Genomic DNA, 25,052 nt, shown 5'->3' with positions numbered 1-25,052 from the left:
AAAACAGAATAAGAGGTGCACTCGTTTCTTCATCTATAGTGGATGGGACAGGCCCCATCGCCCTCGGTGAGCAGAAGCAAGGCACGAAGCAGTTGCCGAGTGCTGCAAAAGAGACTCCTGTGAAAGGAGCACCACTGCAATCAGCAGATCAGCATGACTTGGAGCCAAGACCAGAGGGACATCTGTCCTCCCCAGCCACCACGTGTGGCAGAAGTAACCAAAGCAATGCACTCACAGTAGGCAGATTAAAGAGCGGGCCAGGAGCGTCCAAAGCAGCTACACATCAGATGCTGCAACGTGACAACAACCAGGTACCTACCGACACACCCATTGACAACACATGCCACTTAGGGGAGTAAAGTCATCCCTAGGAGATACACAGAGTGCTGTGCCTTCACCCTTTGAGCAGCAGGGTATATTGGGCGTCCTCAGCATCACCTAGGGGATTATTGTAGCACATTAGCTGGTCCTGCCCAAAATAGTAAACATTTTTGCAAACACACGGGAAGACATGAGGGAAAAAGAGTCACCTCTGGAATAAAATAGCAGAAAATAATAAAGTACCTCCCAATCAGCCCAACAGTCAGATAATTTGCTTGGGGCCAATCCCAAGCCCAAATGAACTTCAAAGGTGATGGGATCATCTCTTCTGTTAATAAGGTCACCAGAAACAACTTGCAGGCCTGACCCACAGGCATTGCCAATGCCTGACAAGAGAAATCTGGGATGGCAGTGATAGAAAATTGCCTCCAGTAGGAAAATAAAAGTTAGGTCTTCTCTACCGAGGTTTGGCTCCACAAGGCACCCAGAGTTAACATGACAGTTCACCGCAAAGGGCAGGGGGAACTCCCGTTCCTCCTGTCTCCCCATATCTCTGCTACAATCAACGACACACTACCCTGATTGTGTGCTGGCTCGGGCTTTGGAGCACCTCTGTGACCTGCTATAGGTCGTTGAGAGTTTTAGACAAAGCAGCTCATGGAAGGGGTCCAGCATGCACCCAATCTGGTACAAGGGAGGCGATGCGACTATGTGGACAGGAGGGAACAGGGAGGGAAGTGGCAAGAGAGAGCACGAGAGACTCTGCACGTAGGGATGGCAAAGGGAGACCTGCCAGAGGCTTAGAAGTGTTATCCAAAATGCTCTGCTTTTCTGCCTCATGTGCGATTCTATCCCAGTCGAAACCAGGACACCAGGGCCCTACAAACTGCCTAGAAGAAACAAGCAGGGCTGAGTTCAGTTAGCAGGCAACCCGAGAAGGACATACATACATCAAGCTGGTACTTCTTGACCGGTCGTTGCTTTCTCTAAAAACCACACAAGAACTTTCTACTGGCAATGGGAGGCACAGCCCTGCGGCAACCTGAGCCCAGGGCCATTGCTTCTGGCATGTACATCCTGGAGCAGCAAGGCTATAAAAGGGGAGAGAAGATGCCGAGCCCCATTTGGAGAGCCTCGCCACTGCAATTTATTCAGTAATCCCTGCCATTGTTTGGGGGAACAAAGCAGTCATCTGATATGGTTTCAAAATTAAACTGGGAAAGGAAGGACAGGGGAGGAGGTGGGAGGAAAGAGGGAGGGGAGGCAGCTCTCAAACCTGTTGGCCGGACCCTGGGAAGGATGTTAAGTCTCCCAGCAGAAGCCTCTCGTTGTATCTCCCACACACACCCGGCCTCACAATTCCCAGGGACATGTGATAGGGGCTTCCTGCTACCAAGCAAAGTGAGACCTACCCCGACCTCTCTCTTCCAAACAGAGTTCCTGCCTGCTTTGTGTTCGCAAAGAGGCGTTTGTTTACTGATCTACCATTGGCATGCAGGAAACAGCCTTGAAATGAGCTGTAATCATCTGTCTCCAGCAATAGCTGTTTGGCTTTCTTCTAATTTAAGTTTTCCTCCCGTCCCCCCTTCCCTAATGCCCTCTTCCCCACTTCCGATCAAACCGCTTTTGGAGTACGCACATCTGGTTCAGGGCACTAGATACTACGCGATGTTTCCAAAGCAACCAGTGAATAAAAAAGAGGCGCTGACAGTAGGCACGCTCCCACTCCCAAAGGACAAAGAAGTCTTCCAGAGGAATACGAGCTAAACTCTTTCACGGAGAGCAAGAAACCAGCTTTGCCCGCTGTACTTGGTGCAGCCACCAGACGATGACAAAAGCCAGAGGAGCACCAAATGCCTTGCAGTCTACATCACAAGAAATATACTCAGCCAGCGCGGGGGTTGCACACGTGGAGTCTTGCCTCCGATAAGGTCAGGCAGCAATGGCAGCAAGCCTCCCAGGCCTCCCTTCTTTGCTATTTTCTTTGTGGGGAATAAACCAAGCATACCTCAAAGGGTCTTGTGGTTTGGGGATGGGTATTATCATTGCCGCGTGCTGGAGGCCATGTCTCAAGATTTTCTTTGCTCTGTTTACTCTGCACCTCACACAAAAATCGGATACAAGTCCGTAACTGGATACTAGCCACACCACTGGTGCATATAAACAGTAAGGCTTCACAGCAGCAGGAGTGACCTGCAGCTGGTCAAACTTACCTCCAAGAAGAAAAAACACACACAGCGTTTCTTCTCCTTGGTGCTCACAGAAACAGGCTCTCCAGTCACTTTCACGAGTAACCCTGAGCAGCCAGACAAAGCCTGCAAGTAATACCTCTCTGCTCCAGTGCTTTACAGAACAAAGGATGCAACATACAGACAGGAACAATGAGACAACAGTATATAATATACATATATAAAGAACAGGAAGGATGCCAAGAAGACAAAACACTAACAGGAAAATCATGAGTAAAGGGAAGCCAACAGTTAAAGCCTTCAAGGCTCCCTCCCCCAGCCCTTGCTCTGTTTGGAGCCCATTTCCCTTTGGGAGAAGAAGCAGGCATGAAGATGTGCACTTGTGCACAACCACACACACAGAGGCCACTGCACGGACCCCTGTGCAAAGTCCCAGCACCAGGCAGTGTCCCTGGGCCTGGGTATGAGTATGCTGCCTTCCCGAGGTCCCTGGCAGCAGTGTGACCTCAGGGGTGAGCCCCTGCAGAGCAGGGAGGACAACAGCCAAGTGGGGACGTGGCTAGAGCTGAGAAGGGCAACAGGACCCAAGAGCAGGCTCCCTCAGCGAAACAAGATGTTTGCAGTGGGGGAGTCACTGACTCAAGGTGCCCAACGCCAACCCAGCAGCAAGGCAAGGGTTTTCTGAAACTTGAGCTCAGGGTGTTTGACGCAAAGCTCTGCAACATGTGCCATGAGCCTTCCCTAGCTGACAGCAGCAACAGTTTCTCCTCAGAGGACTTCCATGAAGTCCACTTCTTTCCTCTCCCAGTCAGCCCTGCAGATGAGTGTAGGCCAAGGTCTGGGAGGATGGGCCACCTCTGCAACAGCAGGGCTTCTCCGTGGCATCCAGTGAACGAACAATTCAGTTTACACAAAAGAAAAAACTTTTTTACTGAGAGTGTGACCAAGCACCATAGAGGTTGTGGAGGCTGTCTCCTTGGAGATACTCAAAACCCAACTGGACAACGTCTTGAGCAAACTGCTCTATGTGACCCCACTCTGAGCAAGGGGCTGGACTTGGCCATCTCCAGAGGTGCCTTCCCACCTCAGCTACTCTGCCATCCTGTGCTGGGCACAGTTAGTTTGGGGCAAGCGGAGCTGTCACCTCTTTGCAGGCACCGATTGTCCTGGCCACCTGAGTCTCCTCCTGGCCATGGAGACTAAAGACACTAACAGCAGGATCATTCAGTTAATCACACTCGTAATGGGATCCTAATTGTAGATAGTCAGGCTCAAGTCATTTATTAAAGAAAAAAAGGAGGATAAACTTATGTAAACATATCCATGAAGGACCAATGACTGGGAAGCGATATGCTCCTACAATATCTTTTAGAACCAGATCCCACACAGCTTCCTACCCCCCTTGCCCCACTTGTCCTAACTTTTCCCTTTGATTTATCATATCTTATACCACAGGACTTACACAGGGGTCAGGAGAATCCCATGTGTCAGAACAAACTATTTTCAAAAACCCCAAGTGGAATTGACATACCACAACCTCTCTCTTCGTGCATGCACCCTGTGTCAGAGGAACAAAGCTGCAACGCAAGGAATGCAGAAACTCACAGTGTCGGCATTCAGGCCGTACACAGAAAAGCTGTGTTGTGTGTTATGATATGTCTTTAATTTTATGATAGAATTCGTTCTACTGACCTTCTCCCTCTCTAAGTCCACAGAACAAACTCTGCCCACTTACATGTCACTAGCCTGATTTAAAGGATTACTATGGTTAAAGGGACTGCTCTGCTTCTCCCTCTCCCTGGGCCCCTGCTCCTGCCTTGACTGCCGGCAATGCGGTCTCATCCCTGTCCTTGGTAAAGGACATGCCTGATCAGATCTAACAGTTGCCATTGACTAAGGGTGTGCCTACTCTTTCCTCCCTTCTTGCTCCTGCTTCCTTTGTGTCAGCTTCAGTGCTTATAAAGTCCTTTCTGAGCTTGCAAGGGCTAGCAAGCTAGCTAGTTCAACTCACTAAAACAGAAAAGAAATAAAAGGGGGGAAAAGCAAAAAGTTTTCTGCTCAGATAGTGACATCAGTCACCTGTCATGGAACACCTGATGAGCACTGAAGCACAGGGAAGGGATGAAATCATATTGATGGGAAAGAGTCACTGAAGATTTTGCTTTCTCCTCACTGCTTCCCTTCAAGGACATTTGCTGCTCACTGTATAACCATATAAATGGCAAACTGGGTTGCACAGACTACAGGCAAAACTACAATTTGCTCTTAGTACAAGGGCGAGCAAGACTTGATTCTTCACTGTTACAAGTGCAAGCCCCGCTGCCTTCACAAGCAGCCACGGGGCCAGCCCCATGTCTGGCACCCAGGCCATGGAACGCACAGCTGGCTGCAGCTGGCAAACCTCCGCTTTCAGGGTTTGTCTGACATGGCAGCGAGCTCTGGGAAGGGCAGATGAGGAGGTTCCTAGCAACTCCTTCATTACCTGGCAAATTAAGCAAGGAACCCCTGCAGACACCCATTTCACTTGCTACCAGATTTACCTGCAGAGCAGGTCGCCTCTGTTGCACTGAAGGAGATCACAGACACACCAAACGGATGACTGTGACCACCCAGTCAAGCCGGACAGTTATTTTTAAGTTTGATCCCATCTTGCAAAAAAGTTCTCTGATCTGCCCCCACCTCTGTCCTCTCATGTCCTCACACTAGATCCTTGTTACATACCATCTTCCTCACCTACTCAATACCAGTCCATGCTTCTCAGGTCTCCCCTTGCCCAGATAGCCTAGGTCTAGCTCTCCAAGGTCGTGATTCAAGTCCCAGTTTCTTCACCCACCGCTAGTTTCACACTCACTATCAGCTGTCCCAGCCAGGCTCTCCCTGCCCCCCGATCACCACTTCCCTGTATTCCTCTCTTTCCAGACTTGTCCCCTCAAATCATTGCTTAGCCAGTCCTTCTCTACCCATAGCTTGTCCAAATACCTTCCTTCCACCCTAAGGACTTTCTATCATGGCTTGTAGCTGCAGACTCTTCCTCCACTTACTTCCCCCTCCCTGCCCAAACTACAGGCTCTCCCAGATCATCCCAGCCCTTAGCCCTGCCTTAGTTTTCATTGCCCACTGCCATCCTACCTCCCTGCTCTAGCAGAAGCAGCCTCCCCTCCACACTTCCAGCCTCAGGAAGCCTCCACCACTCAATCTGCTACCTTAAAAACTGCTTCCCTACAGTTTCCAGTTTGGTTGTTTTTGTTTTTTTTTCTACCTGCCCCCAGGCCTGGTATCACCAAAACAAAGCCACTGACATCAGATTGGCTTGAGCACCTCCTTTCTGCCCACCCTTAGAGGGCAGAACTTGAGGAGCTTGCATATTTCCCCAGGTTTTATCCACTACAGCTCTCTGCTGGCTACCAAACATCCTGAAATCCTGGATACAGCTTCTGCATATCCACAGTGCTTATCTGAGACAACTTGCCCTATGTGGATAGTCTGCATTGAAAACATTGGACTCCATATGTGGATTTCCACTGTCAACATCCTAAGTGGATCCCACACCTCTCCCTCATTGCACACCCAGCATGCACAGTGTAGCAGTTATTTCTTTAGAAGCAGAATGACTGCATCTTTATTTCCAAATCATTGACCTTGACTAGGACTGAGGATCTTTTCCTTTCTTTCTTCCTTCCTAGTCCAGGCTTTGCCTCTTCTGGATACTAGTAAATTAAATTGGTTTTGCTTCTTTTCTGCTATGGTGCCAGCAGGATAATCAATGGTGCAGGAGAAACAAACTCCTGGTAGTCTAGTCCACTGTTCCTGGGCAGAGATTTACAAAGAGATCCTACCAAACCCCAGCAACGTATTCTGTACCACCAGTTAGGTGGCCAGCCTTTGGCTCTGAACTGCAGATGGCATGTATCCATCCTCATATGACTCCCAGGTTGGGGCTTTATTATAGGACCAGTGTTAGGACTGGGCTGGCAACAAGGCTCTGCTTGGAAAGAAGCTAACCCTCGGCAACAAGAAGAGGGGAGCCAGCAGGACCTGCTGTGGGCAATATTGGTGGGTCACCCTGGGTCTCAGTTGCATCCTTAGGCCATCCCTGGTCTGTAGTAAAGCAGCTGGACCCTTGAGAAACTACTCTCACCTCCTGTCCGTTACTTTCCTCCACCACCCATTGCTGAAGGTTGTAGTCAAGCTCCACAGGGATAGCACCAGCATCACCTGCCTGGCACAGGGAGCTGTAAGGAGGGCACATTCGGGAACAAGCTAACTACTGAAGATTGTGGCTACCAAAAATAAAAACCTCTGCCGACCATGTTCCAGATGAAATTTCTTCCCACAGAGCCTTGGAGAAGTTAAGTTGACATGACGCAGAAGTGGCAAAGGACAAATTCCTGGTCCAAACAGCATTTAACACTTCTGTTTCAAAGTGTAAGATTAGTCTTAGCAAAAGAAAAACCTGATGTACTTTCTAACACAGGGGAAACAGCACATTTTTATCCCCTAGCTTCACTCTTTGAAACAGCTGAAACATTTTGGCTGAAGGCTTTCAAAAGTAATTCAGCCAGAGGCAATGCTCAGCATGGAAAACTGCAGACTGAAACAAAACAAATTGACCTGAAGACAGAAATCAAAACCAGGGTCTCACAATGTGAATTGTCTTCTGTTAAAGGTGGGGCTCGTTGCACCCACTGTTATTAAGCTTGTCCCACATTTCCCATTGTCTTATTTTCCCTTTGTTCCTCCCTCTAAACACATAACAAACAGAAAAAACGTTCAACAACTCAAAGGGTATCCGACATCCCTCCAGTTTCCTTCAGGCAACCACACCCTCAGCTGGAAAACACAGCATTTCCAGGGTTAGCGGTGGGATGTTACATGACCATATCAAACAAAACAGCAATGCTCTTTTTCTAATTCACTGCTCACAAGCACAGTTAAATCCTGCATGTATAGAAGGTAAAAACTGTTTTTCTTTCTGGTGCCAAATATGGTTTGTATTACTGCTTAGAGACATGCTAAGTCTTCACTCCTGCAGGTAGGTTAACAAATATTAAGAAAAAATTCAAAGGGAAGGAAGAGATTCAGTATTTCCCAATCTGGCTGCTAAAATGTAGTCTAATTACAATCTTTAGTGGAATGACGTGTTTCAGGCTAAGCTTTCTACAAGGAAGTCATGAACAAAAGATTTTTTAAAAATGTAATTCCAGATGGAGAAACAAAGACCCTGGAAAGTGAAGGCAGGAGTAGAGGACAGCTCTTCTGTGACGGTTCTTGGCAATACTAGATCATCTCCTTGTGGTTTAGATCTTTCATTAGCGCATGTGTGCACACAGTGGGGCTGCTCAGTCCCTTTCAAAGTGGGATAATATTTACTTATGCTTCGCAGCCTAATAAATGAAAATTCAGTTCCTTTAAGCCAAGGCTGAAGAAGACATTAGCAGTGAATCCTGTGTTACTGAAGCGAACACGAGCTTGCTGATGACATCAGTGGAGCCAGCGTTTCATACCTGTTTTCTTTGGCTTTGAAACTACCCACATACAAGACAACTGTAGTCAATATGGAATAAAACAAAAGAAATATGGACCAGATTTACACAAGCACACATTTGCCAGCAGAACTGTCTATCAGCCACACCAAGACAGGATTCCTAGCAGATGCAGTGGAACTGGCTTCAGTCCCCAACAAAGACAAAACTACATTGGCAAATACGCATTTCTACCAGTGTAGCCAGTTGGTGTAGATACCTTCTCTCCTGTGATAGAAATGCTGTGTTACAAATATACCAGTCCTACTACAACAGTAAATCACTTCTAGTGTAAAAAGAATTGGAAAGAATTCAGGGTTATTATTATGCTTATAAGAAACCCAAACATTTGACAGCATAGGAAACAACCTGCCACTAAAATATAGTGTTCAGCTCATGAGCCATACTGGAATTCATTTTCGATGTGGTCAGATAACCTCTGCTATTCTAGCACAAACGGGACCCAAAAAGGTCCCTTTGAGGAGCAACTCTGCAAAGAGTTTCCTGGCAGGAAGACAAATTGTCTCACATTCAGAAAGGAAATGAGAGCATTAAAACAAAGAACCTCAACTTCTTCCAAAATAAGTTATCATTGGGGAAGACAAACGGACCCTCAGCAAATCTCTTCTTTGGTGGCCTTCACCCTGCAGGATGCTGACTCTTGCCCCTCCTGATGAGGATTTAGCACACAGCTTCCTGAAGTGTCCATCACTACAACCTTGGGGCACCATCTGTAGAACGTTGGTAGCTGCATGCTCCAGGAGACCTTCCGGAGCTGCCACTACAGTCTGTCTCTATTAAGCATCACCTTCTGAGCTCGAGCAAAAAGCCACCTGTAGATTGCTGTTTGGTTCTGGAGACCCTGCTTCCCCCTGCCTCGCTCAAGCTCCTCTTTCCTCCCACCCTCACTCTCCCACATCTCGGCCATCACAAATGCAGAATCTGCTTATCGCAGATCTTACTCCTTATCGAAATCTTTCAACCACAGAGCAGCACACCATCCCCTCGTTCAACCTTCCTCAGCAGAGAGTAGGGCCAGGCAGCACATGAGCCGCCAAAGATTTACCCATCACGAGGAGGAAACTTGCACAGCTCCAAAGAAGAAAAACCTCTGCAAAGAGGGCTTACATTTATTTATTTTTCCAGGAGGAAAGCTGCTCTCTGTGGGTGTGTGCGTGCATGTGTGCGTGTGTTTGTCAGGACAATAGGAAAAAGGACATTGGAGCGGAGCTGCCAGGAAACAGTCGGCCATCTGCCCGTGTGGAGAGCAGTTTTTCCTTTTCTTTTGTACTAAGAGGAATGTAGTTGAGAGCCGCCATCCGCCCGCGCTGGGAGGAAATCTGAGAGCCTGTGCTCTGCCAGGGAGAGGAAGCGTGGGGGAGGGAGCGAGCCCCGTCCATGTGGTTAAGCGGTCATTGCACTCCCGGCCAATAAAAGTGGGGAAAAAACCCCTCACCAAAACCCCCAAATCCTAGGGAAAATCGCTCTTCCTCCTCCACCCCTTTCACTCTCACATGTGGTTCGATAGCCTCTCCCTCCTAGGGTGATTCCAAGCGCAGGAACCACGGAAGAGGCTCGGCAATGGCCTGGGGAAACACAAGGGTTTCCCCCTGCGCTGACACTGGCACCCCCGGACAAGAAAGCAACACAAACAGAAAATCAACTCACATCACCATGTTGCTTGTCTGCCCATGCCCCGTCACTAACCTGGCATTTAGCAACCTGAGCGCAAAACGGCTTGAGGTAGGACCCTTTGCTCTTTGGCTCCCTGAGCCACCAGACAAGGGTAGAGTGTAAGGAGCAAATCTATTGCATATAACCATCCGTACATTCTCCCCCATGGGCTTTGGTACAGCTTCTGACCATAAAAGAAAACTGTGTAACAGGAGGGAAAAAAGATCTCCTCTTCTGGTAGCGTCAGGCAAAAATGCTGGTAAGACACCACGATGGCTTGCTGGCACATTCTTCTGCCACCTTTGTGGCAGAAAAGCCCTGGGGAAATAAATAAACAAAATAAATAAAAGTAAAATTTTCAGAAGCGACTACACGACTTTGAAGTTTAAGACCCATTTTCAAAACCCACTGAGGGTCAGATTTTTTTTTTAAACAAACATTGTAAAAGCGGCTAACATTTTAAAATAACTGTAAGCATGCATTCCTTTTTTACTGATTGCAACAGGAGACGTAGTCTAGGTATTGCTGGGAAAATTAAGAGAATATCTTTCTGCATCTTCATGCACCTACATAGCTTGCAAACTCTGGCACTTACCAGGTGCCAGATCCAGCTCCACAGAGACGGCAAAACTTGCTAACATGGGAGATAATGGGTCACAGTCCTGAAAAAAGCACTTCCAGAAGAACTGATTAATCCAGACATGGTCTAAAGAGCTTCCTCATGTCCTGGTGGCTCGGAAGATGGACAGACTGACCCAGTGATGCTCTGCACCTAAGCATGTCCAGGTCAGATCTGGACTGCCACCCACGCACCCCAATCCCTTTCAGAAATGAGACTCAGGTTTCCACATTCTGTCATGACTTTTAAAATATTCTACTTCTCATAAAAACAAAATCATTGGTGTAGCAGTGTGTGACCTGAAGCAAATTCCTTGGCTGCTTCTCTCTTGGCTGGATGAGAAACAACGGGAACAAGTGGAAACAACGTAGAGACTTGATATAAGGAAAAATTTTTTTCACCACGAGGTTAATACAGCTCTGGAACAGCCCTGCTGTCTCCATTACTGGTGGTTTTCAAGACCCAATCAGACAAAGCCCTGAGCAACCTGGTCTGAGCTCAGACCTGAACCTCTTTGAGCAGGAGGCTGGAGTAGAGACCTCCTGCAATCCCTTCCAACCTGGATTATCCTATGATAACCTGTCATTAATTACTGTAAAAGAGAGAATTCACTCTCATTTTCTCTGTGGAAAACAAGCCAAACCCCCCCAAAACTGCAAAAAAAATCCCTTTCAAAACATTATTATTATTAGGTGCCTTTTCCGCCCTAAAAGATATTTTTTACCTTTCCCCAACTGACCAACAAGCAAGCAGTAAAAAATGGCTGCTAAAACAAGATACATAATTGTGCTATCCCTAACACATTTCCATGGTCTTTTGTCCCTAGTAATTCCGTAGTGCCTAACAAACTTCAACGGTTCAGTGGAAGCTATTAGGGAGGCCATGAATCTACCAGCAAGGCTGCCTTGGCAAATACTAACAAGTGCTGTAAACTCTCACTATTAGAAAAAGAAAATATTTTCTTCCCAATTTCATTCCACTTTCAGAGATATCAGGGCACAATTTTTTGAAAAGCTTAAAGTTATTCATAACTAAATTTAAAAAACAAACAAACAAACAAACAAAAAAAACCCCAAACTAAGAAATACTGAAAGCATTTATACAGGAGATTTGGGTTTTCTCTTTGCTTTGGGTTTCTCATGGCAGAAAACCTAGACACTGGAGAGTTATCAAACAAGCACGTATTGTTCACTACTCTCTTCCAAGGGACGTGCTAATGGCAATACGTACTCTAGAGGACTTAAACTTCCATTGTTTACTTTCATATACATCAAACTGTTTGGTAACAGAGCAGAAGCAGAGCACCCATGTACAATTTCCTCCATCGAGCCCTTATCTCGCAACCAAAGCAGAGCTATTCTTACAGAAGCTTCCAACCCACAGAACATGCATCCAAGTTTTGTATTCCAGGGTAACCACAAGGGCATACTCCACCCAAGATGTTTGAATGTTGTCCTGGACTGGGCCCCGGTACTGTTTATTGTGCATAGGAAAAACTCATTACTACAAAGCAGCCAGCACTGAATGCATTTCACAAGGGCACATTTTACAGGACCTAGAAATATCAAAGTAGGAGTCTTCTGGAGTCAAACCCTTTGTGGAAGGCTCTGTCCCCGGAACTATTTAATAAACATCATCCCCTTTCATCTTAAATGCTCATAAACATCTTGTTTCCAGTGCAATGCAAGGCAAAATCCTAGCTGTACTGAAGGTATTGATTTGAGTCTAGTGATTATGGTGTGGTTTGCATTTCACCCACCAAACCCTCCACATTCACCTCATTTCTGCTCCTCACCAACACAGGTCTACCTACAGAAACCCAAGCAGCGTCCCTCAGCTCAAGTCCATAAAACCTCTCCGGAGGGGACAAGTCTTACAGGTTCTCATGCCATGTTAAAAAGATACAAACTTTTCCTGCAGGGTGAGAAATGAGGTTTCCCACAGTAGATGACCAGCATTAGGAGACCGGTGACCTACCTGGTACAACACCCTGATGATATGCAGGTTCCTCTGTGAAGTTCCCACCACCCCTGCGCCAAAAATACCTGTATTACACACTCAGCTCTAAAGGTCTGGCTTAGGAAAGAGGCTGTCCCTAAATGCTTTTCTCCCACAGAGGATGGTGATTTTAACAAATGCACATGTTCTCTAGATTAGATAGCCTGTGAACAGGCCAGTTAGATACTCCTCACCAGAACCGCCTTCTTTATGCAAAGGCAGAAGCTGCACTACGTTGCTTCAATGATCCATGGCTGAACACAATGGATCTTTTGATAACAACTAGATTTCCTTTATTAAAAAGAGAATGTCTACAGACATTACTGGCAAACTAAACCTAAACTCGATCTTTTAGGGGAAATTCCCTTTCTCCTATTAGAAGAGGTGCAAGAAAAGCTTATGTAATGCTATACTTGATTTACTTTTTGGCTGGTAAGAAAAATGTTTGGCATTCAAGTAGGCATTCTTCTTCCCATCTCTTCCACATGTAGTAACTCAAACATTCAGACTGGATAGCATTTACTTAATAAAAATCTGTCACCCACTTCTCCAAGTGGGTCCACTGCATTCCTAATAAAAAGTAAGACAGAGGAGAAATTTTGGCTCTAGAAATAGGTTAGCAAGAAGTTATCTTTGCTTATATGCCTTCCTAAGCAAAAAAAGAATATTAGAGATGTATAGTGTTTGTAAATACAGTTATCATATAAAACGAAGAAATCACTTTTCTTTAGACTTCCTTCACAGGAATCTGACTTTTGATGACAGGTAAAAATGATGATGAATAAGAATTCAGTCCTGCCTCAGGTCCTACGTTTGGCAAGACTGACTTTTGAAAATATTGTACACTGAGATAAGAGCAAACAGTTTATATGGCAAATATGCTCCCAGATACCTCAGATTAACATAATTTTTTATGCAGGAACTAAACTGGAACAATGGGCCAACCCTTCTCAGCTAACTCTTGATGTCCACGTGAGCTACTCTTTTAGCCTCTTTGATACTCTCAGGGTAATTTTTGCTCTAGAAGTACTCTCTCTCCCCGAGGTAAAGCATCTCACAAACTCTGAACTGTGCTGTAAAAGTGCCTGTTTCTCTCACCTGATCACAAAGGGTCTAGAAACTAACTTATCTGGGCAAGAGGCACTCACATACCTGAAATACAGCTGCATGGTCTCAGCAATTCAATTTGCATAAAACACAAACAAGTTTGAGTGTTGCTGGATGAGTAAATTACTTACGGTTTCTGATCAACTGAAATAATCTTTGCCAAGTTTGATCTAAATTCAGTATGCCAAAGAAAACCCCAACCAACCCCAACAGAGAGAGAAACTTGCAAGAAAATGTTTGATGTAATCTGAAGGAAGCTTACAAGACTCAGGTTCTTTATTGTGAAACGACATTACCCAGCATGTGTGCGTCTCTGTGCGTACCTTCCCTTCACAAGGAGCTGAAACACTTTGTTTAGGCTTCCCCTCCTTCCCACCACTTTTTTTTTTGGAAGGGAAAAAAGGAGGAAAGGGAAGAGACGGGGCTACCCTGTCACCTTTCTCCAAGTAGTTATTTACATCATTTTTTTTTATTCAACCACAAAACTGAAAAAGAAATACCACAGAATTTTCCTCCAAAGCACCAAAAAGCCCTGAACCTCACTTCCAGGTCATTGCTCAGCTAAAGTTAATGCAGCAATGACAGTTGACACCACCTTGTTTTTCTGGTGATCTCACCACATATATCTCACTGTGCTTCATCAGTGTTTCGCCAAGTTATGCTGACTCTGTGAAACAACTGCTTATGAAAAGTTGCATTATACAATTTTCTGCTTAATTCCGCATTCAAGGATTTAATGGCAAGTCACACAAAAATCTCGTCTATCGCAAAATAATGTTCACGATTAAAAAAAAAAAAAAGTTACGTGTGCAACAGAGACAGCGAGATGGCTGAACTTCTTAAGTCCTTCAGCAAAAAAGAATGGGTTGGTGACTACCTGTTTCCAGGCTTTTTTGAAAATTTCTTTTTACTCAACAACAGAAAGAAAGAAAAATCAATGTAATGCAAGGTCAGGTTTGATTTTTCAAAAAACAGATCCTTACCAGGAGCCTGAAGTAAAAATAAAACACTACTCATGAATGTGCCCAGAGGAGGGCAACAAAGCTGGTGAAAGGGCTGGAAGGCACATTGTCATTTGGGCTTGTCTAGTTTGGGGAAAAGGAGGCTGAGGGGTGACCTCCTTGCTCTCTGCAGCTTCCTGGGGGGGAAGCAGAGAGGGAGGTGCTGATCTTTTCTCCCTGAGATCCAGTGCCAGGATGCGCGGGAATGGTTCAAAGCTGCACCAGAGGAGGTTCAGACTTGACATTAGGAAGCATTTCCTTACCGAGAAGGTTATCAAACACTCTGGAGGTGGTCGATGCTCGAAGCCTGTCAGTATTTAAGAGGCATTTGGACAATGTCCTTAACAACCTGCTTTAACTTTTGGTCAGCCCTGAACTGGTCAGGCAGTGGGACTAGATGATCATTGTAGGTCCCTTCCAACTGAAATAGTCTATTCTATTCTACTAACAGTAATAATAATAAAAATCTAATGGAAGGCTGCCTTGAGCATGAAGGAGCAGAGGGACTGGGATTGGTGTACGTGAATAGTTTGGTCTGAAGCACAGAAAAGCTAGAATTTTTATTCTTGCAGTGATTGCTGGTCAGAGTTGAAGTCCCTCACTGCTCTGACAGGGCAAGTCCTCTGTTTCTGATAATGTTTCCAGATTCCTTTGGATCAGAAAAATAATTTTACCCCACAAAAGCAAACATTAAGCAAGTGGGACATGAAACAATATACTACAGGTCAGAATGTTAGTTCAAAAATTTGTGCCTTTTAGAGGCGATCCTATTTTTCCTTGAAACACACCCAAAAGTGTCTTTCTCTGACTAGTGGAGGAATGTAATAGGGGAAACCTTGGTTTCACACTGAATTTGTGTACACTAAATCATCCTACAAGGAAAGTTTCCTACTGTGCAAACAAGAGGATACTGATGGGGCAAGCTGTAGCACAGACCAAGTAGTAATAGCCGTCACTATCCTTCACCAACACAAGTACAGGTCTGTTGTGAGAGGTGACACCATGGCAAAACTTCAACTTGGAGTCACTCATAGTAATCTTAGGGGACAGAGACAGAAATCTGATGCAAAAACCAGTTACCACGTATTGGTTTCCCAGTAGGAAATCTCTCAGGCCTCTCTCAGAGTTTGACAAAGCTGAAAAATGGCAGCCAGTTAGATCAGGGTTTCTTACATCATCTGGAAAAAGCTCAATACCTTATACATCTCTTTTCAGTAAGAAATTCGCTTGCAGAATTTGACTACAGATTACCACACATACAGCGCAGCATGCCAAGGCAGGGAAAAACAGATTCTCAATTACAGCACGGTCCCAATCTCACTGAATTCACACAAAACCTCCCATGGACTTCAGTAGACTGTGGAGGATGCCTCAGGGTCTGGTTTTGGCCCCATTGTTGATTTCTGAAGTGCTACATGCACTGGAGAAGACACCCATCTCGATTTTAGTAAGAGGCATTTATTTCCCTTTGTTAGTATGCCACTCCAAGGTCTGAATAACCAAAGACATGACTCTTACCTAAAAGAAAATGTGAAGCCTATATTCACATCACACTCTGCAGCTGAAACACTGTGTATTTTTGTATGTGGATAATATACCCATCTTCAGGGGTGGGGGAGTCTTAACATTTTTAAAGAAAAAGCTCCAATAGTCTGAAAAGTTTCTGGAAGCTTTCCTTTTTAATTTAGCAAGGTGGAGTTTGGCTGACACTGGCAAGCAAACTCATATTTATGCAGGGCCTTTACAGTGCCCTGTGAAATTTGCCATTTCCCTCCATGACAGCCAGCACTATCTATCACGAGATCATAATCCCCTAGGACAGGGGACCAGAGCCCCTTCACTGCTCTCCTCTGCAAACAGATGTGTGCACGTTCCTCAGCTCTGAAAGTCACGGCCAGCTTTTGGCAAAGAACTACAGCAGCTGCACATCTGCAGAGGGAAAAAGCTTTCAGCAAAAAAATACAGAGGGGGATCTCATCCCTCCCCCCCCCCCCCCCCCCCCCCCCGCCTGCAAAGCAAGCTCAGCATTTGTTCCTCTCCAGATGACACCCTGATGAGTTGATTTAATCATTCACATATGCATGCCTATTCACAATGCTAGCAAAATACCAGGGCTGTGACAGCATCTCACCTGAACTGCTCACAGTAACACAGCTTGTCAGCAAGCACTTGGCAAGAAGTCTCGCAGGATATTAAGAGGAAAGCAATGTTCAAGGATATCGCTAATGTAAAATGATTCTACAGAATACAACTGGGTGTGTGAGAGACCACTTGTGATGAGGAAAACACCTAAGCAGGTGTTTAATTTTAAGCCTATGCTTAAAGCCCACTATCTTCAATTAGATTGCATGAAGTCCAGTCCAAACTTCCCTGAGCAGGAATGAGGTACTGCACTGGGAGCCAAAGTGCTCTGGATTTAAGCACGTGCTTAGACCTACACGTCTGCTTAAACGATTTGCCAAACTGGGGGCACTGTACAGAATAATTAAGTGTAGCAGGATCACAGAAACACTTCACCACTTTTATTCCCAAAGGAAAATTTAATTAAAACACAGAGCATCTAGCCATTTAAAATTATTCTGGTTACAAAGAGTAGTAAGTCCTTGCCCCCTGGAACAGTCTCTCTGGTGGATTGCCAGAGTCCCCAGTAAGTTTCTGGAAACATAACTTACGTGCCTGAACTTGGTCAGGAGCCATCTGCTCTCAGGGATCTGCAGGATCAGGACTCTCAGTGCCTGGCAGGATCCCACCCAGAACTCTTTCCTACTCTTCCAAGTGAGGTGGCACCTTTCCCCACTCGAGCTGCCCCTAACCATCATCAACTCTCAACATTTGAAGTGTCTGGGCCAGATTTTAAAACAAGCTCAGAGCCAAACTTTTCTGACTGCTTCCTTTAGACCAGATTTTCTGCCAGGCACAGCCTCCTGCACAGATATCTAACCAAGGCAAGACCCTTCCAAGCAAGGTCAGCACCCCATGTGCTGAACTGTTCAGCAAATCTGATTACTTACCATGATGCCTAATGAGGAGCTGAGCATAGGAAAACGCAGCTGCCAGCATCTAATTGCAGAACCTATCTTTACACTAGTCTCAATCCAGATCGATAGCTCTCTGCTATGTGTGCGCTAGAAGGAACAAGACCAGTGAAACAAACCTCCATCAGCATTAGCAATACTATTGCACAGAGGAGAGGAGACTTGCCACAGTTAAAAGGATGCCACAGTTGAAAACAAAGTAACGCCCCTCCAACAGCTCATGCAGCAGCATCTGCCTTATTAGTGGCACAGCACCAGTAGCGACTCACAAATCCTACTTCAGGCATCACAGATAGAGTCAAACAACTAACTTACCCGTCTAGCTTCCTTCCTTTTGCCTTTTACTCTGATCTTCCATCACGCATCTCAAAATCATCCGTGCCCCATACCCATACTCCTAGATGAGACCTCGTCAGCGCTGCACGTGAAGCCAACTGTGTGAAGAACCCAGGGGATAGCCAGGCCCATCTGTTAGAGGTTTTCCTCTGTGTGGGTTGGTGTTTTTATTTTAACTCCCTCTGCTTCTGGGCCCCTCTCAGTCTCTCGCCCCTCCCATCTCCCCCTCTCTGCTCATGAGGACAGAGTTTCCATCCTGGCTCTGGGCCAGCACATGTATGGGCAAAGGCAGTGCTCGGGAAAAGCCATCTTCTGCTCTCTTTCATTGCATAAACACTGCCAGTTCCCAGCCCAGGAGCACAGGGCTGAGCGAGAGCTTTGGCTGCAGCGCAGGGGAACTGATGATGACCAGCAACTCCTGCCTGGGCTGAACACAGCAGCCTGGCCACAGGGCAACCACCTCCTCTCCTGGCCCCCCTGCTCCCAATGAGCAACCCAAGGCTTTACCCCAACCGCCCACGAGTTGCTTGTCAGATTCCGAACACAGATGTATCTCATGTTCAGCAAAGGACACATTTAACAGCACATAAAGATAACAGGTAACATTCAAGCCAAATTCTCATTCGCATGACAAATATTTTTTTAAAAAAAGGACCCCAAGCAAACCTGGCTGGCAGTGTCCCAGCAATGGGGTGCTGACCTCACCCAAAATGTACAAGAAGGCCTCAGAGATCTAATAACTTGTAACAAGTTTAATTAGTAAAAACTGACCTTTAATCTGCACTGTAACTATTGAATCTGCCCTGCTAACTCCCTTGAACTAACAGTATGCCAGCTGCAGCTGGTTTCCCTAACCTGGGTAGGGGAAGAAGCACTGAAATAAAGAATGAAGATTATACCAGCACTCACAGCATTCATTCCACCAGGACATTACTCTCTCTAGTTTCTATCTTTCCAACTATGCTTGGCTTCCCCTCAGCTTTACTGTGGGACAGTACTATTTGAAAAAAAGACAGAAATAAGGCTCTCAATATATGTTATCTGCATTAAGGAAAGGAGTCCTAGCATTTCAAACTTGTTGCAAGGAAGATTTCTCATGAGGCCCCTTTTGGGGGTCTTTGTCGCACACATGCGGCACCCCACATTTGATCACTGAATGTTTAAGCAACATATTTACCTCAGAGCAGTACAAACCCAGGGGGTTTCAGCATAGGATTACCCTGGCCATCACACCAGGATTATCCCAAGAGCACAACCTCTGTTGGCAACTGCAACGGTAATGGGATGGAACCATATTATATGGTTCAGAGTCATCTTGCCACAGAAGGGACAGGACCATCATGATGGCAGAGCCCCAAAGGTGTTTCAGTGCACAGGTCTATGCTGTGAGTTTGCATCGAGCTCCTGGCTCATTAAAAGACATGAACTGGTGAAGACTCACATGAGCAGCAGGCAAGTATCCATTGCTCCGATCAGGAACGGGACTGGGGCCTTATGACTTTTGCCTCATCAGTCCTATGTCTACAGACACAGAGTACTTTGACCCAATTAGGTGGCAAACCACGTAAAGGTTGGGACAGATCTTAAATAGGACTGACCTACAAGACTTCAACTATTTACTTATGTAAGACAGTGATGATGCCTTTTAGTGCTATACTGACAACAGAGACCTTGAACTGGTCCTCAGCCTGTTCTGTGCCAGGCTTCCACCTGGCCCTCACAGAGCACATGGCCCTCGGTTGAAAACCCAGGCTGTAGAGAGTTAGCAGCTCCAGGGACTCTAGCTTCTTTGTCTTAGGCACCCAACTTCAAGATCACCCAAGGCCTCCGTGGAAGCCTTCAAAAAGCACAGCCTTCATGAAGCTAGGAGCCTGCAGTTAAATCATATGGTGTACACAAAGCCGAGCACAGACACTGAGAACAAAAGTGGTCTTCACTAAAACCTGGGCTGAAACCACCACCAAATGGCATGCATATTCACACATTTCAGCCTTTGCTTTCCTTTCCAGTAGTTGGTAAAGCCGCTTAGAGGTAAAAAATGGAGAAAAATCCCAGAAGCAAGATAAGCATGCTATTGTCCTTTCCATTGCACTTCAGAGCTATAATCAAGAAAACACTGTCTCTTCTCCAGCCTTGCCTGGGTAAAATGGTGCTTGCAGTTCAGTACTCCTCAGATACAACATTATTTGAGCTGTATCTAGGCGAAACTCAGCTCACTCATTTACTGTCAGAACTTGAATGCAACAAGGAATTTCTTTCTAGCTATATCCCACTCCCTTCTTCCCTGTGGAGAGTCTTCTCAGTCCTTAAGGGACTGCTATGCAAGTTCATTAAAAGTCCTATTTCAGCATTTCCTTCATAGTAGAGGCCTCTTCCAGCCAGCTCTTGGGATCCTGCCAACAGACACATCAGATGTATCACTAGTACTTAAATCCTTCCGCTAAAAAATGCTTCCCTAAAGAGCTTATACCCCAGTTCTGGATGCCTAAGAGAGCTGATCATCACAATTAACCAGCTTCAACAAGAGCTTAAGAGAGGTTCTTCTCCACTCTCATGGGCTTAATGGTGCACTACAGAGCCTTTTCTCCCCTTGGTCTGGCCTCCACTTAGGAAGGAGCAGCTTCAGCCCAGTTCCAGTCAGGAAATAAATGTCAGGTGCTACAAAAGAAAGAGAGAACCAGCTGCCTTGGATGATGCATTCAAGGGGATCCAAAAGAAAACGACACTTACCAGGCACTTCTGAAATGCCCAGCATCTCTCCATGTTTAAGCATCGGGCTCTGTTGCACGAAGATCTCACTGGCAAATTTCTTAAACTTGGGGCAAGGACTGCATTTGTCTCTGTGCCCCCAGAGTGCGCAGCAAAACAGAGTTTTTAACTCCTGTCCATATGAATTTGTTATTATGGCTGATATTAAGAATAACTCCATGGAAAAGCTCCTGCTAGATTACGATCATCTCTGAAAACCACAGCCTTGCAGCTTATGTGGTCTTTATTTATCATCTCCTTGTCAAAATGAACATTTCTAACACATAAATACACCAGGCATGGGAGAAAGACAAGCATATTGTAAGCACTTGACAAAGGATCTAAATGGCCTTCTTGTTTTTGGAGAACAGAAACCATCACGTGGTTGTCTCTGCAGACAAAATGTCCTAAAAGATTTCCCAAGGCAGTGAGCTGCGTACGCTACCAAAAGCAGCACTTTGGGACACTGCACATGCACTTGCGGTCTACAAGAAGTATTGTGCTTGGGGATCTGAGCTGATGAACAGGGAGCAACTTCTGCAAGGACTGTCAGGACAGGGACATGCCAAACGCCAACCCAGGCTTCAGTGTACGACCTTCTCACCCACAGGCAAAGAGAGGTCCCAGCTGAGCCATAAATCTTTAGCCTGCTTTTTACATCCTGGGTCGCTCCAACGCCCTTTGTTTTCAGTGCTTTCTCTTCCGTTTCTCAAAGAGGCGCTGTATTACCCTGGGAAATCTTGTGGCTTTGCTCTCATTTCCATACTTAGCATTTTCAGTTGTTTCCAAGTCTGTCCCAACATGGTAGGTACCCATTCTCACATGCTGAAACACTGTTTGGATTATTTAAAAAAAACCAAACAACCAAACAAAAAAAGCCCATAAACCAACAACTAACAAACCCCACAAACACTACCACGATGACAACAATTCAGAATACAACACAAGGGTCGAGGAAATGCATTCCTTTCCTCTGGCAGGACGCAGTAACGACTCCCTTTCTGATGGTTCAGAAATGGAGCCAGCACACTTCATTGGACTTTGCTACCACACACCAAGAATGAGTGGTCAGTAAGGTGGCAGCCAACACAGAAAACAGCCTTTTAATCCACCAGAAACACCAGCAGCTCCCCTCCCAGTAGCAAATGAAAGCCTCACGGAAATCCCTCTGCCCCTGACCTTATCTTCCCAGCTGAGCTCCAGGCTGGAGATGCTACTCTCCAAAAGCAACAACCTGCTTAAATGGCAAGTGGCCGGGAACACCTCAGGGTCAGGAACAGCTCCCATGCAACTTGCTGACCTGTCCAGGAAACAAACTGTGCTCTTGTGAAGAGCATGATTAAGCACCCCGTACTTAGCACTTACGGCCTGCTCCTGCAAGGCTCCAGTGCAGCCCCCAGCAGTAAGAAAGCTTCAATCCCCGCTAGACCATCCCTTTTCCAGCACTGGGCAACAACAGCCAGGCTCCTTGGAGATTCATAAAATCAAATCCTCTGAAAGTGTCCCAAATACACCTTGCACGGTTTACCCTACAGTTTCCATTTGACACCCTGGGACCACAGCAGCAGACAGCTGTAAATTCTTCTCTGTTCCCTTCCCAACCACCGTTCCCCTCCACCAACTCTATACCTAACCCATTAGCACATATCATCCCTGAGTACCACAGCGGGAAGGCAAGCTGGCATTTCCTTCCCCAGGACAGGTGAATATTCTCATGGATGCCAAACAGGAGTCAGAAATGCCACCCTGTTAAGCTACAGGCTGTACCCAAGTGCAGACGTTTCCTCCTGCTGAAGGCAAAGTAAAGAGAAAAGCAGGCTATCCAGAACAGAGAGAGAGAAATACAGCACTACGATCACAGAGGGATTCAGGGCTTTGCTGAAACTGAGGAGGACTCTGCTGCTCGCTCCAGTAGGGCCCCGGTTTCCCCCAAAGAATTTGCGTTTCCTCGTCTTTTTTGTCGCCGGAGACCAGGCAGGGCTGAGCTCACCCAGAGGCCCCATGCTGGGTGGCTGGGCTGCCTCTGCTCCTCCGCCCCGTCGCTCCCGAACCGCTTGGGTCGGCTTTTCAGCAGCTCCCCACGTCCCGTCGGCCCTTCTCCCACCCTCCCGCGGTGGAGAGCTCCTCCGGCAGCCGACCTGGCCCACCCGCACCCGGCGGGGACGGAGGGAGCAGGAGCCCTCCCCGTCCCGGCGGGAAAACGGAGGGGGGGGACGGGCGAGCGGCGGAGCCCTCAGCGGCCGGGAGAGTGAGGGGGGGGGGGTTCGGCTCACGCCCCCCGGTTTCCGTCTCTGCAGCCGAACGCAGTACTGGGGGAAAAAAAAGCCCATTCGGTGGCTGAAGGGAAAAAAAGAATTAAGAGATTTTTTGGAGCGGCACCGATCCCCCGCGCCCCGACCGCCGCCACGGGAGACGAGCGGTCTGCAGACGGCGGCAGGCTGCCTCCCGGCACCTCTGCCCGCTCTCCCCCGGTAACGCCGCGGCGCTGCCACTGCCCCGGCCCCGCCACGGGCCCCCTCCGCGCTCCCCCCCTACCTTCCTCGGTGGCGGCGGGGGTGGGGGGCCGTGTCCCGGCATGGCGGCGGCGCCCGGCGCCGGGTTGGCGGCGTGCGGACGCGCGGCTGGGGGCTCCCCGCCCGCCGCGCCATGCAGCGCCGCGCCGCTCCTGCCGCCGCCCCCCGCCGGCACCGGCCCCGGCCCCGGCCGCCCTCCGGCGGGAGCACCGCCCCGCCCCGCCCCGCCGCCATGGCAACCGCCCCCGCCTCCCCCAGGGGAATACCGCGTCCTGCGCTGCCGGCCAGCCGGCGTCCACTCCGGGCGGTAGGACGGCAGGCAATGCCGGGGCGGGGGGTGCGCGGCGGGGAAGGGGGCTCCACGGAGGTGAGGGGGGACTGCCGGTGGCAGGGCCAGAAATGAAAAAAAGGGATGAGGTGCGCAAGACGCCTTTCCGGTTACAAACAGAAATACCCGAGGGAAAGCAGAAAGTCCCTACTTGCTACCAAGCCAGCACCGGTTACTCCCAACAGCTTCCCGCTGCTGAAGGAACCTGTCGCGGCATCTGATCAGCTCGCAGACGCTTCACGGGAGAGCAGCTGGCCAGGAAAGCCTCAAGCCAGCGGAAGGATTTCCATCAGCTGATCCGTTCACCTGCGCAGGGCCGTAATCCAGCTCCCTGTTGGTACAGAGATTTGTTTGGTCAGATCTGAGCTACCCGTTAAAGCGAGGGAGAGATACGGATTGGACAGTGGATTAATTCTTCCTACAGGCTTTTGGTCCCCGAGGTACATTAAAAATATCAGAAAAGGGATTTTTTTTTTTTTCCTTCTGAGTAGAAGTATACAGTTACTGACACACACCTAAAGCTGGGAGCCAACCAAACTCCCAGTGTGAAAGGCCACAGCTCCCTGCATGAGGCAGTAGCTTTGCTGGACAGCCGTGATGGCAAAACCAACAAATGGTTGCAGCATCACCTTTGCGGTGCCTGTCCCCTAAAACACACTCTTAGATGGGCTCCGGTCACACACACACACAAGCTTCCAAAAGGGAGAGACAGATGATGTTGTCATCAGCTGCATCCTCAGCAGCGGGTGCATTAGTTTTGATTTATAAAAGGCATGTGTCCTTTGCAAAGGAAATGAGCAATTTGCTGTAGCTGTCTAATTATGAATGAGGTTAATACATTGCCAGCTGACTCAGGACTAAGCAGGAGACCCAGCACTGCCATCAGCTGCCCTTCTGCGGAGCAGAAAGCCCGAGGTTGAGAGCGAGCCTGAAAGATGAAACGACTCATTAGCTCTACTGAACCACCATCATCACCTCAGCAGGCTTTTGCTTTTAATTTTAATTGCTTTTATTAGCAGTGATGCACTATCATGTGCCCCCAGATACTTCTATTACTCAAAGCACTGACTCATTAATACCCCACTAAGGAAACCACTAATGATCACAACACTTCACCTGCCAGCACCAGGCTACCACTAGAAAGCCTTGGCTTTTGCTTAAGAACAAAAAAGTCATCACCAGCTTCGGGGAAAAAAAAGGAGAGGCAGCTGCCACCTTCCAATGGCTGAAGTAACCACACATGTGCCAGCCCCCTCATGTCACCTGTAGCTTGATCCACCACACCGGTAGGCTCCAAACCAAGATGGCAAGAGCCCACTTCAACTGTCAAAACGGATGGAGACGTGAAGGCCTCCAAGCACTGGCCGCTTCCCTCTTGTCGCCGGGCGCCCGCAGGGACGCATCCGCGTCCCTGCGGGCGCCCGGCGACAAGAGGGAAGCGGCCCCTCATCCTCCTCTGGTATAGCCTGAACCCGAGGAGACGCTTCCCCTCAGAGGACTCAGCTGCCATCTGTGAGGCGGGAAGAATCACCTCACGTTCCTTCAAGGCTCTCGCTCCTGGCCCTTTAAGGGGCGGGCCGCCACCGCCCGCCGGCGCTGATTGGCTGGCCCCACTCCCCTCCCCACCCCCCCCACCCCCACCCCGCCCGGGGCGGCCGTTA

At 47.6% G+C, this 25,052-nt stretch overlaps 1 protein-coding gene across 11 annotated transcripts in view; it reads right to left on the bottom strand.

The window, feature by feature from the left end:
• The window catches only part of DENND2A (DENN domain containing 2A), a 61,537-nt gene extending 38,323 nt beyond the window's left edge, over positions 1-23,214 (bottom strand). For 3 of the 11 annotated variants that reach the window (XR_007508683.1, XR_007508684.1, XM_049821739.1), the window contains exon 1: positions 23,086-23,214. Coding sequence is in view for 1 of the 11 variants with exons in the window: in XM_049821739.1 (XP_049677696.1) it covers positions 23,086-23,198 (113 nt within the window). In the remaining 10 variants the exon portion in view is untranslated. Of the gene's footprint in view, positions 1-319; positions 439-1,597; positions 2,883-9,739; positions 10,003-23,085 lie in introns of those variants that run through there. The other 8 variants (XR_007508686.1, XR_007508685.1, XR_007508687.1 and 5 more) reach the window with 7 other exon arrangements.
• Between the last annotated feature and the right edge of the window lie 1,838 nt (positions 23,215-25,052).

The sequence above is a fragment of the Accipiter gentilis genome, chromosome 18 (genome assembly GCF_929443795.1).
Source record: "Accipiter gentilis chromosome 18, bAccGen1.1, whole genome shotgun sequence".
Lineage (NCBI taxonomy): Eukaryota > Metazoa > Chordata > Aves > Accipitriformes > Accipitridae > Astur > Astur gentilis.
The sequence above is the reverse complement of the archived record's forward strand: the minus strand, read 5'-3'. Positions and strand labels throughout refer to the sequence as shown.